Genomic DNA, 16,194 nt, shown 5'->3' on the forward strand with positions numbered 1-16,194 from the left:
TGGCAGAAATTTACAAAACAACTCTGCTCTAAGTCTCCCTTCCAAAAAGCCTTTTCTTTTGGGAAACTTTATCGTGATCCCCAGACCTTGAGATCTCAAGGCGCAGTGTGTGAAAAGTGGATCTTCATATGTGCGTGTGTGGTTCATTATTGCTGACAAGACCCCAGTCTTCTATAATCTCATCCTACCTTTTCAGTCACGTGTAAGGGTTTACGACAAGCTTACTGGAGAGGGGAGCCCTTTCACCAGCAACAGGCTATGGTCCACTAAATTGCCTTTCAATTCCCTGCTCCCCTTATCAATGGTAGCCATGCAACTGATGTGAATAGCATTTAACTTCTCCTGATGCTGATCCAAGTGGACGAACAATTGACACATACTGACTTTTCTTTTGTACCCTTGGGAGTGATATCAGCAAGGGGGAAGAACAGATTCACTCTCAGAAAATTCTCATGATCCTGACCACAACCAAAGAACTACATTAAAAACACTGCCATCTGAAACCGCCGAGTTTCAAGAAGTCTGAATTCACTCACTGAGAATCTGGAGCCAAAGAAAAGTCAACGGGTCTCAGGCTGCACTAAAGAACATCCGAAGTTTCAAATAATGATGAGAAATCTTTTCCAGTCCTACCCAGTCAGGCATTCCAGCAAAGTCCATGTTCTAATCCTCTCCAAAGCACTGATTCTCAGCCTTGGCTGCATGTTAGAAACACCTGGGGAGCTTCTGAAAATCAAGAGGCCTGGGCTCTACCACAGACTAACTAACTGAACAAGGAACTCTAGGGGGCATCAAGTGTTTTGAAAACTCGCCTGATGACTATGACCCACAGTGAGAGTTAAGGACCACTGCTTTAAAAGCCTTGCTACTCAAAGTGAGGTCCTCAGACCAAGCAATGGCATCACCTGGAAACTCAAAAGAAATGCAGAACTTAGATTCCACTCCAAACGTACTAAATCAAAATCTATATACATATATATGTGTGTGTGTATATATAATATACATACATTATAATATATATATAATACATATACACACACATATAAATATATATACATATATATTTTATTAACGTTTATTTTAGAGAGAGAGAGAGAGAGAGAGAGAGAGAGAGAGAGAGCAAGCGAGAGCCACAGTGAGCAAGTGATGGAGGCAGGACAGGGGGTGGGGGCAGAAGATCTGAGGTGAGCCCGGCACTGACAGCACAGAGCCCGATATGGGGTCCGAACCCACGAACTGAGAGATCATGACCCCAAAATGAAGTCGGATGCTCAACCAACTGGGCCACCCAGACACCCCTCAAAATCTGTATTTTAACCAGATCCTCATCTGGTTCATATAGACAATAAACTTTAAAGAGGCGCTGCTCGACAGGAAGGGCTCAAACAGCACAAGACCTGTTTTGTAACAGCCCACCAACCTTCATCTCCAAGTTCTTGTTTAAACGGTTATCTGGCTTGATTGTAATGTTAGAAATGTCACCGTCCAATCTGAAGGCACCAATAAATAAGATGTAACTGGCAATTAAAAGAAAGTGGCCTACGCATCAAATTACAGCTAACTAAAGGCTGAACGGAATGGAGGGAATAAGAGGAGGAGATTTTTCAAGATTCAGCATTGCTGCACTTCCCCACCTGCCCCCCAAAATATGAAGTTAGCTTTTTCTTCCCCACTTTCAAAGAGGTCTAGAGGGATAAAATTCAATGCCAAGAAGTCTGTTAATTATCGTTCCCAGAGCTCTGTTGAGCAGGAATACGGTACTTTGCACAATCATCCTAGTGTACATCATTTTGGTATGATTTTTAACCAATTTCAATCCCAACTGAACATCACCTGGATTTATGGACAATTACAGAGACTTTTAAGAGCGAGGAGAACATAATGGCCAAGCTGAGATGAAAGATAAATTGCTTTTGCAAAGCTGAGACCAAAATGATTGGGTCCAGTGTTCCCAATGCATCATGAAATAGATCACCTAGCAAATTTCAATTTGTTTTTAGAACAAATTTGTCCCAGTTTTAGAGGGACTCCAACACCTTATGAATATTCGCAAAACCTTTATTTACATTTGGACAGTTTGAACCTATGGATTTTTTAAAAATCTGTTCGAAATTTTGAGATGTCAACCTAAGAGGCTCTGACATATCTGAAGAAGTCTGGTTGTAAGTACTGTTGAGTTCTGGAAAGGCACAGATTAAATACTAAAGTATTTACACAGTCAGAGAGGAAGATGCCTTTATGCGCTGCAGGCAGAGGAGAAAGAAGGGTCCTACCAAAGGAAAGAGCACCCCAACTTTAGTAGACCGCATCCCTACTTGAAGTCGCCACTGATGTTGCCTCACACTCAATCTCAAGTAGGGGAGTCTAATTCACTTAAATATTTATTGTGCACCTATTAAATGCCAACCGCTGCTCTAAGCATCTAAGCGTTCCCATGGTAGTGGTCCAGGAGTCTTTTTCAAGGGGAAAAAAGCTTTAGCCATCTATAGAAGAATCATTAAAGACAACTGTCCTCATTGCTGGTCTTTCTCTTCATTCATAAAATGTGAACTAAAACTGAATCTCTCAGAGTAACCCACTTTGAACCTCTGGTAGACTAGCTGTCTAGAGAATAAAAGTTGGTCAACACCACCATCTGCTTTTTTGGCAATCAAACCTGCAAATTAAACCAAGGCGAATAAAAACCAAAGCCCAGAGTCTCAAAGAGATATGTGAATACACATGTTCATTGCAGCATTATTCACTATAACCAAGAGGTGGAAGCAACGCAAATACCCACTGACAGATGAATGGATAAACAAAACGTGGTATACACATATATACGGAATACTATTCAGCTTTAAAAGGGAAAGAAATCCTGTCATAAGCTACAACATTACACTAAGTGAAATAAGCCAGTCACAAAAAGGACAAATACTGTACAATTGCACTTATGGAAGGTACTCATAGAGTGGTCAAATTCAGCAACAGAAAGTGGATGGTAGCTACCAGGGGCTGGGGAGAGGGCAAAGGGTAGTTGTTGTTTCAGGGGTATAGAGTTTCAGTTTTGCAAGATGAAAAAGTCCTGGAGATCTGTTTCACAATAATGTGAATATACTTAACACTACTAAACTATACATTTTAAAATTGTTAAGATGACACAGTTTGTTACATATTCTTTTCCACAATTAAAAAAAAAAAAATCAAAACTCAAACTACAGAAAAATGCTGAGCTTGAACCTCCAGAGTTTATTTGGCCACTTGCCTGATCCTGAATTTTTGCTTCCATGCTCAAGCTGGAGTGTCGACTTGCGGCACTGGCCTAATCCCACCACAGCCCAGGAGGGCACTAGCTTTATGCCTGGCTGACTCCTGCACCAACACCTGATAAGCGTGACTGAGATTACCCACTCAAAATATGAGCAAAATACCCTACATTTTACTTTATCATTTCTTTTTCTCCTCTATCTGAGACAGTATAGGTAACCACCACCTTTACACTAAATAAAAGAAACAATGACTTTTCAGTGGAAATTCATCTGTGAATGCAAGCCACTCTGAGAAAAGCCAAGCCAAATTCAGCTGCTGAAACGTCCCATATAAACAAACATGACCTACAGGTACATCAGAATATGAACCTGTTTTTTTTTAAGCCCTGAAGTCAGTGGGGCCTTTACCACAAAGAGAAGTTATTTTATTTTATTCATTCACTACTTGTTTATAGAGTCTCTCTCTCCCACCAGGATGCATGTTCTGTGAGTGCAACGATCTTGTCTGGCCCACTACTGGATCCACGGTAAGTAGCACAGCCACAGTAGGTATATAATGAATATTTGCTGAATAAGCAAATAAACTGACCTCCTACATCTGAGATTTAAAGACCACTAGCTCTAAGACAGTGCAACATGAGTTCTACATTAGGAAGGAGTCCGGTATCTGTTCTGCTAGGATGCTTAATGCCTTCGGGCAGGAATGACACATCTAAAACAGAGAGATCCTTCAGTATTTGCTAAAATGACACCAAATGGAACAGTCTTCACTAAGAAAATAACACTACACTCTTGAAATATTTTCATTCTAATGAGTCTCACCTCCTTCTACCACTGTCATACCACTTTACTCCTCCCCTCACCCCTATTACTCACACAGTAACCTCCAGCCACTCTGAACTTCTTGTTGTTCCCTGAAACATAAGGCCCTCCCCTCTGGGCCTCCAGGCCTTTACGAATGCCAATCTCTCTACCTAAGATACTCTCACACTCATCCTTTCCATCTGGTGAATGCTTCTCCTATTTCAAGATCCAAAAAAATGTTCCCTTTACTTAAAGCCTCCCTAACTCAACCAGGGAGGAACAAGCACTATGTCCTCTGTAATCCCGTAGCACTTTGACTTTTACTGCTTTAGACTCATCACTGTGCCTGCCTCAGTAAGTATATTCACTATTATATTCAATAAATATTCACTGAATAAATGACTCTGGTTGTAATTACTAGATTGTAAGCCCCTCAAGGGCCAGGGTTATATTTGATTCTTCTAAGTCAGTGGTTCTCAACTGGATGATTTTAGCCCCCAGGAGACACCTGCCAATGTACGGGGACATTTTTGGTTGTCACAACTGGAGAAGATTGTTACTGGCAACATGCGTAGAGAGGCCAGAGATGCTGCTAAACATCCTACGATGCACAGGACAGTCCCCCACAGCAGAGAATGATCCAGCCTAAATGTCAATAAAGCTGCTGTGCAGAAACCCTGATCTAAAGGGTATCTTTTAACACCTAGAAAGAGTGCCTGCTTACAGATTTGTTGTTGAATAAATTGCCCAACAGCATTTATGATTCCAGAAATTTGGCAGGGCCACTGAAACAGGACTAAGAAATGAGCTACAGCTACTGAAGGAAGGTGAGAGCTCTGTTTTTCCACATTCTCTAAAAGATATGCCTCACATTAAGCTATCTCTGCATCAAAGCATCCGCTATACACCCACATGCCTAAGGAAAGCCACTAAGATATAAAAAGAAAACCCCTGTAGTTACCTCACTAAGGTAAATTACATCTTCATGTTCCCACCCAAAGGTAAGGAATGAACTATGCCTTTGTAAATGTACTTGAAATGAAAAACGTTTTACTCTCAGTTATTCATCTCATAGTTCTTTACACTCCACAAGCTTCTCATTCTTACTTACCACTGTTAAATTCCGGATTTCTTCCATGACACGAGGCCAGAAGGACTGGAGGCTTTGCTGGGCATCACTGCTGCTAGTGCCACCAAATCCTCCTTCTGTGGACATTCTGACAACTGAAAATAAATACATACATAAGATACATTAGAAGTAATAACGGCAGACTTTCTGTTCAGGTTATTTATATCTTTCCTTATGGCTGTTTTCACAAATTCATTCAATTTTTCAATCTGAGAAGGTACATAATTGTGAAGAGGCTCTTGACACAAACTTAAATGTCAGGAAAAACATATGGAAAAAGTTTTCCCTTCTATCCAACCTATACCACAGACACTAACAAGGAGCTCTAACTAGAAAACCTAAAATTACTAGAAATCCAAACTGAAATCTTAATGTGAATCAGGCCTTTTAATGTCTTGTCTTAGGAGGGGGCAAAAAGGGTACTTGGTTGGTGCTCTAGTCTGGTCCATAATTTTCAATGCCATTCCCTTCAATGTTTTTTCAAGTTCAACATGGTTTCTCACATTCCATGTCACAGCCTGCAGCAGACATACTGAGGGTCCCAGTGACTAACACTGTATAGAAATGTAAACCCAAGTCTTAAAAGTAAGAGCCCATTTTATTCCTTTGTTTCAGACACCGTGGCCCCATTTCTTTGAGGCTACTGATGATTATTATTCCTTCTACTCTCAAGCTAATCTGCCTCCAAGGGCACAGAAGCACTGAAGCCTTGGCCAATAATTGAGTGGGTGGCACCAAGTCTCCAAACTGGAACCACTTCCCAGTTCTTTCCTTACCTGAAGCCTTCTGTCAGGAACAAAGCCAAACAAAGCACACTGTCAACTGGACGCTTTAAAGGTGGTTGAAAAATAACAGGGAATTAAATTTAGGATGAAGAAAAGAGGGTCAAAACCTGCATGCAGTCAACTGCTTTTGTGATGGGGGAGGGAAGATGAATAAGAACCCCCATATCAGTTAGAACAGTAGATGATACTATAAAGTCTTAAAAGATTTACGGTGGGAAAGTAAAAAACTCCAGATGGCATAAATGCTTATCTGGCAAATACTTAAATGCAAGAAACAGTTTAATTAAATACAAAGAACAAGAAACTTAGTGATGTCCTAAGAATTTCTATTCTGGGAAATTATTTAAAAAGGTTTAACATGCCAGTGACAGGATGCTGGCAGAGAGCTATGTAAATCATTAAGAACTAATTCTGAAGGGCTGAAAGAAAAGCACCAAAGCCAAGCATCACGTGACCAAACGTGTTCCTTTCCAGACCCTGTGTGGACGCACACTGGGCAGATCACTCTCCGTCAGCCGAGTGGAATGAGGGCTGATAAATCATCGGTTTAGACTGTGAGGGTGTTTTGATTCCCTCTTAAATATTTGCCGGGATTGTCCTAGAGGTCTCTCTCTCTTTTTTTTTTTTTTTCTTTTTCCTTCTAAAGGAAATGATGAGAGGAAAGAAATGGAAGGAAAACAAGAGTACAATCTTCAAAGCAAATTTCACTCTGGTGTAATGACATTAGTGGGTGATGATGTAATGGGAAAAGATTTGGAGCCAATTTCTGGTGGTGGAGGCCAACAAGCAGCTCCATACATCAACAGAACTCTAAGTACTAGGAAGCAATATGATCCTGGAGTTTCTGGAGGGAATTAAAGTGAAGAGTGTTGAATCACAGCTGAAACGACTAGATAAAATCTTTAGTCCTCAATAACCAAGTATGGTCCTCTCAACTCAGCTCCCACGACATTTTCATTCATCATTGTATGCACATGGCCTATACACTATTCTCTTAGACGTACTGAGAACAAAGAAATCAAAGTAATCTAGAGAAGTTTTTTTTTTTTTAATTTTTTTTTATGTGTATTTATTTTTGAGACAGAGAGAGACAGAGCATGAACGGGGCAGGCAGGGGCAGAGAGAGAGGGAGACACAGAATCTGAAGCAGGCTCCAGGCTCTGAGCTGTGAGCACAGAGCCCGACGCGGGGCTCGAACTCACGGACCGTGAGATCATGACCTGAGCCGAAGTCAGACGCTTAACCGACTGAGCCACCCAGGCGCCCCTAGAGAAGTTTATTTTTATTAACAGATATCTACAAGGTACTCAGGACAATGAAGACTGTATGTAACCTTTTAAAATGGAATAAAAAATCTTTCCAGAAATAAAAATAAGTATCAAAAAACTTAAAAAGAATCTTTTTATTGTATGGATCCATGGATAGGCCTGATCTAGCAAAATTTGCCACACAAACTGCTACAGTCAAAGGAGGAAGATGAACCATTGCCAGTGTGATATTTTTGTATACTTGCCAGTGACGGGTAGATTCAGTTTGAGTGCAAAAGGTCTGTGAGATTTAGAAAGTTGGTAACAAGTTTTGGTTGTCCTGTGATCTGTTCCCACAAACATTACAAAGGTGCTCAATTCAAGAAGCACCTTTAAATTCTGTCTGTGGACAGTATGCTTTTAAATTTTGAACTATCCCAACTAAGGAAGTGCTGGTATGATCAGTTCCCAAACATCTGTGCAGTCAATAGATTATCAATGAACCTGGCTGGCTCAGACCCACACACTGTTGGGAGTGAAGGTTAGGTACAAAACAGAAGTTGTCAAATATTTCTAGAATTGAAAAATGTACTAAAGGTTAAATATCTAACTTCAGATGCCCATCGGCATTAGAAAATCACAGACAATGGCAAAATATAGTCAATAATAATGTCCTTTGTATTCTATTGCATCACAGAAGTTTAGGACTGAAAAAAAAAAAAAAAAAAGACATCAAAAGCCACCAAGGCCCACCTATCTAAAGAACACTGCTCTACTCCAACCTCTGCCGAACCTCCTCAATCCCATCCCAAGTGGTCATTCAACTTCAATATGAGTATCTCCCTCCCCAGTTTTGGGAAAATGGCTTGCTGATAAGGCATTCTTTTCCATCTTTGAACAGCTCTCACTGTTCTACTTTACATTAGGTTTTATTTTCAAAGTTCCACTTGAGCTTTGGATTTAGAGTTATAGGCTTTATGATTTTTCCATCCAGAAACCTCTTTTTATAAATTTCTGACTTCAAAACCAAAGGTATTCTCATCAGAAATGGAAGATCTCATTAGGAGCAGGATTTCTAGCATCTCTGCACAGAGACTGCTTCTCGGCCTTTTGGCTAAGATCAAGTGTAGCATCTTTGCACAGAGATGATGAGTAGGTAATTCTGTTAATACCTCTTTGTTACTGTAAATTCCAAGAAAAGGTGACTACTTTCATTCAAAAGGTTTTCATTAAAGCAGATCTGGTCATTACACAGGGCTTTAAAAATTAGACCAAATCTCAGGGTGCCTGAGTGACTCAGTCAGTTAAGCATCTGACTCTTGAACATGGCTCAGGTCACGATCTGATGGCTCCTGAGTTTGAGCCCCACATCGGGCTCCATGCTGACAGTGTGGGGCCTGCTTGGGATCCCTCTCTCTGCCCCTCCAGTGCAGGGTCTCTCTCTCTCTCTCTCTCTCTCTCTCTCTCAAAAAAAATTAATTGAAAAGAAATTAGACCAAATCTCAAGCAACAGATTTTATAAGAACAAATTGGTGTTCTCAATATTTTCCCACTGAGGCACAGGATTAAAATAATGAAACCTAATCAGCATTTTGCTCACCAAACACCCCAACAAGTTAAAAAATATATAAACTGACCTTAATCTTATTACTTCTGATTTTAATAATACATTAATTGCAACTGAGTTGATTCTGCCACAGAAGTAGCCTATTCATAACATTTACAGCTCATGAAATACATGCCAGATTCATTTTCTAGAGTAATGAGAGAAGGTATGTTAAAAAGTAAGAAAGATTTATATTCCAGGATCCTTTTTATTCCATGTTAAATTGCTATCTCATCACAGGACAAAGCTATTTATACACAGTTGACAACAAAACTGCTTTAAGATCAAGCTGTATTAGCTTTAGATCACTCATGAGACATGCAGCATAGAATTTCCCAGATTTAATTATTAGTATTAGATTTACCATTCATGTTAATTACTTCATACTACCTGAATAAGATGTTTAACTATTTAATAAAGACATAAGGATCAGATCAAGTATACAGAACGGTTGTTGCCAGAGGTAATCTCAACTCCCAATATCGATTAATTTACCTGCTTTTTTAAAAACAGTTTGCTTTCCAAAGCTAGAAAGAGAAGAATCAAGGTCCATCACAAAAAGGCTGTTTCTCCAATGCTCAACTTAACAGCCATCTGTCCACAAGTCTTCTCTAAACATCCCCATCCGGACGTGATCACTCCTTCCTGTGAACCTTCAGGGCCCTTGATCTGCACCTCTTTCTGCCTTCACCAGATTATCTTGTATGATCATTATTTATGTGTATGTCTTATATTTCCCTTTCTGGTTTACAAGCTCCTTCTAGGTAGGACCTAAATATGATTTATCTCTGGATCCCTCACAGTATCTAGCACCCAGTTTGATTACTTCTGAATGAAGAGGCAAGAGAGTTGCTGGGTATGGCCTGAGAAAAAGAGGTCTCTTGAAAAGTGTGGCCCTGAAATAGACTTAATGGGATTGCCTGAACAACCAAAGGAAGTGGTTATAGGAGCTATTCTGGGAAGCTCAGATAAAGGGGGTTCTCTCTGGGCCTTTAAAGTAAGAAGGACAACAATCAGAAATCCACCTGAAACTTACTGAAGTGAATTTAAGATAAAAGGGCAGGGTAGGAAGGCCACACCCCCACACCCCCATACACACCTTGTGCAAGTTGCAAGGCAGACTGGAAGCCTGGAAACATGGGTGCATACCATTCCCAAGTGTAAATCTTTGGAAAGACAGAACTTTGTCAGGAAGGTGACCACGATAGATTAGAAAAGTTTGAAAAATTAATGACAAAAGGTAAGTAGGAGGAGGGCAAGTATCTCTGGCCATACATTAGCAGGAAGAGAAGGAGAAAAGCATGGAGGAAACGAGATGATTCAATCATATCATTCAAGGATGGAAAATCTAGCTGTCACTCTAATATCCAGTTACTCTATCATTGATGAAGAAAGAAAAAGAGACCTAAGCAGTTTTCAAAACATCTCAGAACAGAGTGTTCCTCTTTTTAAGATCTTGGAAATATTCCAAGCTCTTACTCTTGACCAGGTACCACGATTCACCAAATCCTCCCTCAGTGACATGCCTAGACATGAAACAGGATGTATCAAAAAGATCTACCTCATAAAATTATATAGAAATGTAAGTTTTATTGCAATATGCTCTGGCTTCTAAAACTCTGTACCTTTAGACTTTAGCTCTCTTTTCTTGGCACATAACCTCATTCGCTCTATGAAAGTCCTTTACAATATTCCTAAACCCACTTTATAGCTCTTTGAAAATAACTAAAACCAAATAGATGTTGTTGGGAGATAATACCTAAAACCCTAATATAACAACTGTTCAAGGAAAAAAGATCAAAGAAAGCTCCCTTGAAATGAAACCCAACCCTTGACCAATGCTGCTTTCTATTAAAGTACTAGAGCTGACCCATTCCAGGCAGTCAGGTTTCACCTAAAAACAATACTCTTACTGTCAAATGCAAATATATCTTAGCCCAGTTTTGACTGAAAAACAAATCTAAACACTGGTACCACCATTTCCTTTTAATGACCGCCCCCCAATCCAACTTGCGGCCTTTAGGCTATAAGCAACCTTAATCATTCCTGTGTATCTCCAACTTAACATGTATCAGTTATCTCCCTATGTGCAAAGCACATACCTTCTTCACTCCCTTTTGTGTCTTGCATTTTGAGCATGCCTTCCTCTGTCATTAGATGACATGTTTTTTATCTTGCCCAACTGCCAGCATTTTTGCATGCCTTTTATTACATTCCAGTACTGTTCAGATATTTATTGTAGTTAGCTCCAGGTTTATTTGAAATAGCCAAAACTGTTGGAATGTTATATTTCAAATGGTGAGAGAGCGATACACAGAAAGAAAAAAAAAAAAAAAGAATGTTAATGTGAATTACTAGATGGATAAGAAGGGGGTAGGATTTAAGCTTATTTGTGCTTGCTATTTTAGATATTCTTCTAAACTACAAAGAAAAGTGTAAATGACATTTGAAAACTGAGACTTTTGAAACCAAACAATTCCACCACCAGTCAATTTGGTTCTAAAGTTTGTACAGATGGACCCATCATCAATCATGGCTAAAGAGTATTTCAAACCTTAAGGAGGCATGCGTTCTCTACAATAAAACCAATCTCAAATCAACAATTTCAGGAGAAAAACAGCATCACTCTGGAAATTAAAAGACCTACGTCTGTGAACTGGCCTACTGCCTACTAATTGGTGGCCCTGGGCCAGTCATTCCACTAAGGCACTCCAGGAGCAATGTATACTCACCATGCAGGCCAAAGGGGTGGTCTGGTATGGAAGACCGACACTTCACTAGTTGATGTAATAAATGAATGAATACAAAAGAAGGCAGGGTGACTAGAGAGAAAAGAGGGGTCAACAATCTTTATTTAAGCTCATCTAAGGTTTCTACTTAATCACGCAAGAAAGCACTGAGCGTAGTGCCAGAAACCTTCTTACTTAAGTTCTAACCCCTTACTTGACTGTGTATCAGCTAGTCATAGTTACTATTCGCAGGTGATTATACAGTATCCAGTACTATAAGAATGAATAATGCAGCCTGACTAAAGACCCCTTTCCCCAACCCTGATTAATGTCAAGTTCAATGTTTGAGGGTGTGTCTGTTTTTAGCTCCAAGAGGCTAGGTATGAAGTTGCTTTTCAAACTGCCTACTAGAAAAACCATGCTTCCCAAAAGACGAAGGGTTGGAACTAGCTGCACATTGCTCTCCCCAAAGATCTGTTCACAAGGACACATTTTTAAATTGGCAGCAGAAACACTTTGCTTCAAAAACAAAAACATGTTTCTGTTTGCTATCTACTACAACATAATCTTTTAAACAAGGGCCAGATCATAATGCAGTTATAACTAGAAAATAAATGAAGGCACAGCATCTGGTATAAGCAATGAAACTTATAGGAAGGCATGAACAAAACATTTTAAGATTTGTTTCTGTGGAATGGAAAATGATGTGTAAACATCTTACTTCACACACTTTCTTCATTTCTTCAGTAATGTTCTTAAACCATCCCTCCATACAGGACAGCAATAAAACACTATTTTGTATGTTGGAGGAAAAAAAATCAAGTATTTTAGTGAAGTATTCTAAAGCAAGGGTCTGTGAACTACAGACCACAGGCCAACTTTGGCCTGCAGCCTGTTCTCATAAAATAAGTTTTATTAGAAGACTGCACCGTCATTCATTTACACTAAGGCTGCTTTCATGCTACATTAGCAGAGCTGAACAGTTACAACATAAACTGTATGACCTGCAAGCCAAAAATATTATCTGGCCCTTTACACAAAAAGGATCAGATAACATTTAGAACCCAGTTCGAAACTGTTAAGTTTTATTTCAATGAATCCTTCCATGACAGAAGAGTGTCATCCCTCATTTACTGATGGGGAAACTTAGCACCAGAGGTGGAGAAACTTGCCCTAGATCACACAGCTGTTACACAGCTCCCTCACCTGTTCAGCCTCCATCAGGAAGGAGTGAGCTGGGCCAACCCGCTCCGCCCCACAGGAATATTTGTTAATCTCTTTGACTCTCCAACCTCTGGAGAGTAAATAAATTCTTGCAAGAAGAATGGAGAGTTACTGGTTTTTCAGGCTCTGAGCCTGAAAGAGAATTCTGACATGAGTTGGAGACAGAAACAGTGCCAGGAGCCTGAGTTTTAAATTGTATCCTAAAACAAAGAGGCATTTTGCCTACTGGATTCCTTCTGAGATTCAGAAACCCTGAGAACCACCTCTTCCTGTTCTGGCAGGATCCTGTATTTGTGTGTGCCCAGGAGAGGTGAGAAGTAGGACTCTGCAGAATGTTTCGATGCCAACTTAAGAGCTGTTGAGTTCACAAACTACTTGTCACAGTCATTACCCTTAATTGATCTTCACTCAGCTCAGTGATAAAGAGATCAATATTTCAATTTTACAAATAAGAAAGCAGAGGATTAGTTATCTTAAGTTACTTGCTCAAGATCGCAATATACTTAATGGTGGAGCTCTAAAATTCTGTTCTTGCCTTAAGTCAGCTTGTTCATCCTCACTTTTTGCACTGTTTTAAGGTATGTGTATATTCAAACTGTTCAGAGAGATAAGCAGTCTTGGCTTAGATCAATGACTCAAATCCTTAACCCAAATGATCATTTTTAAACACCTACTCCCATCATTTCTGTGACAATAATAGAAGATGCTAATAGCACTCTTATCTACTACCATATAAACATCCTTTTCTTATTTCTCTGTTGTCTCTTTCCAAGCTCTGTTCTTTTTTCTTTCCTATTTTTTCCTTCCCCTTTGCATGTCTCCAGGTCAGTAGGCAGCACCTATGAATACTCAGCTGTGAACAGTGGGGGGCAGTAAAGTACAGGATAAATACATAAAGAAAATGTACTGGACATGGAGGTTCTCCCTCTCTGACGACTAACTTGCTATGTTTATGATCTTGGGCAAATCTCTTAACTTCTTGGGGGCCTTTGTTCACCTGCAGGAACACCTCACAGGGCAGTTGCAGCACACAAATGGGAAAATACATGCTAGAAGGCCTCGAAAAATACCAAGAATCATACAAATGCCAGATGGCATATAATCTTCGCTGCTCAGAGCTAGATAAGACATCTAATCCTGGCCTGAATGGTCTCAGACAGAACATCAAGTCCAAAGTCCAACCTCCCTTAGGTACTGTAGCCAGTAACTCAACTTGCTTCATCCTCTAATTTAGACTTACTTTGTTTCCATGCATCTGAAACTGGACTCTTAGAAAATATGCTAAAAACAAATACAGAGAAATCTTCTCCCATCTCTTTTAATAGACAAGAAATAAATTTTAAAGCCCTTTAAACTATTAAATTTAGAATGAGTGTACTGATCCAAATAAGCAAAGAATTCAAATGGAAATGACTAGGAATGCTCCACATTTAAATCCCTGAGAATGTCAATGACCAGTAGCTATGCAGGTTTCCCCTCCAGACTAAGCCAAAAACATTTAAATTCCTAGAACATGTCTCCTTGGACACCTCAGACTTCTGTAAGCTAGGAGTGTGTGTGGCTGCTTTGTCCTTCAGAAGAAATCTTGTTACTTTAGAGGGCACAGGAGACCTAGAGTCTAGGCAGCCTCCACCCTACCTGGCCCCAAAGGCTAAGAAAAAGATTCTGTTTTGAGCTCTGAAGAGACCTCTGGCTCCTTCCATCTCCATCCCAAACCCTGGAGTACAGGGAACATGTTCTGAAAGCAAGAACTATTCAGACTATCTCATGGACTGAAACCAATCTTTTACGTTTTTTTTTTTTTTTGGGGGGGGGGGGAGCACTGTTAAGAAGCTTGCTTTTTACAGTACAACTGTAACAAATTAAATATACACGCTCACTAATTAGTGACCACTAAATTTTTTTCTCCCCAAGAAACCATTCCCAGCACCCAATAAAATCTATTTCTACAATTAACATATTCACTTTCGTCAGACTTGTGTGGCATGTTATTATTTGGCACATTATTTCTTAAGCCTAAAATTTCCCTGCTCCTATCTTCTCCCCAGTTCTTATGTAATTGTCTTTGTTTCTGGCACATCCTCAAGGGAAACATGCCTTGCTCATAGTAGGAATTCAACACAAATCTACTGGACAAATACAAGCTCCTCAAGAACTATTTTAAGGGGCGCCTGGGTGGCTTGGTTGGTTAAGCGTCTGACTTCAGCTCAGGTCATGATCTCACGGTCCGTGAGTTCGAGCCCCGTGTCGGGCTCTGGGCTGACAGCTCAGAGCCTGGAGCCTGTTTCAGATTCTGTGTCTCCCTCTCTCTCTGCCCCTGCCTGCCCCGTTCATGCTGTGTCTCTCTCTGTCTCAAAAATAAATAAATGTTAAAAAAAAAAAATTAAAAAAAAAAAAAAGAACTATTTTAAGACTCCAAGTATCTTTGGCCTCACTCTGGGTCCTTTTCTCTGAAATGTTCACATGGGGAAACCCCTGCTTAAGTGCCTGTACTCTGCTGTGCAATAACCTTTGTGCAGTAATCCAACAGAAAAGTAAAAAAAAAAAAAAAAAAAAAGTAGGTATGGAGAGAAACCTGTTCTTCTTCAGAAAACATACCACGAATGCAGATAATTCTCTAATCATGGACTCCACTGGAAAAATGGGAGACTGTGCTGATGAGTTAATCCATCTAAAACCGGGGGTAGGGCAGTGAGCAAAGAATTCTCAATTAAAAACCTGCAGGGTATTGTAAGAATGTCAATGCGAGCTTGGTTGTATTGATTTGGCTGTATGGATTCTGCTGATTCACAGACACACTAAATTCTGCCCTCTGCTAAGTGTCTTTTATCATTGACTTAAATGTTGAAAGGAAGGCAGGCAATGAAAAAAGCAGAAGAAACAAATCCTCCAGGCCCAACAAGCACTGACCCTCCTACCTCCAGGTATGTAGCTGTCAGGAACTGAGAATGTAAAGACGACTTCAAAGAGTGGAAAGCAACTGAGATGGTAATGCTAGTCCTTTCCATCTGTGCATGCTGTATGTACACTTTGTACAGTAGCTCTCTTTCTGTCATCTCATTTGTTTTTCGCTATAAACACGGCACAGGTACTAATTAATATTCCCATCTGACAAAAACACTTCAGATAGACTGAGGGACTTGTCAGAAGGCACAGGGCAAGCACATGCCAGAGCTCAAATGAAAATCCACGTGTCCTGACACTCAGTTCTGTGCTCTTACACCACATGTCCTCCTCCCTTCGTAGAATTAATAACTCAACAGAGGACCAAAAACTTAAGAATGTATGGGTCTTCGAAGCCTGGAACATAAATAAGTCCATCATTCTCCTGGAAGAAGTACTCCAAAAGACCAAGATGCCAGATTCTTATACATTTCAAAGTGGAGAGCTTTGTTTTCAAACTGGTTAAAGCTGCAGTTGCC

The 16,194-nt window shown here is 40.0% G+C and overlaps 1 protein-coding gene across 4 annotated transcripts in view; it reads right to left on the reverse strand.

Annotated features, from left to right (window-relative positions):
* Positions 1-16,194, reverse strand: part of NFYC (nuclear transcription factor Y subunit gamma) — a 67,115-nt gene that overhangs the window by 24,007 nt on the left and 26,914 nt on the right. For all 4 annotated transcript variants that reach the window (XM_060626739.2, XM_060626740.2, XM_060626742.3 and 1 more), the window contains one exon: positions 5,164-5,276. In XM_060626739.2, coding sequence (XP_060482722.1) covers positions 5,164-5,268 — 105 coding nt within the window. In that variant the 5' untranslated portion in view covers positions 5,269-5,276. Of the gene's footprint in view, positions 1-5,163; positions 5,277-16,194 lie in introns of those variants that run through there.

This window comes from Panthera onca, chromosome C1 (genome assembly GCF_046562875.1).
Source record: "Panthera onca isolate mPanOnc1 chromosome C1, mPanOnc1 haplotype 2, whole genome shotgun sequence".
In the NCBI taxonomy this organism is placed as follows: domain Eukaryota; kingdom Metazoa; phylum Chordata; class Mammalia; order Carnivora; family Felidae; genus Panthera; species Panthera onca.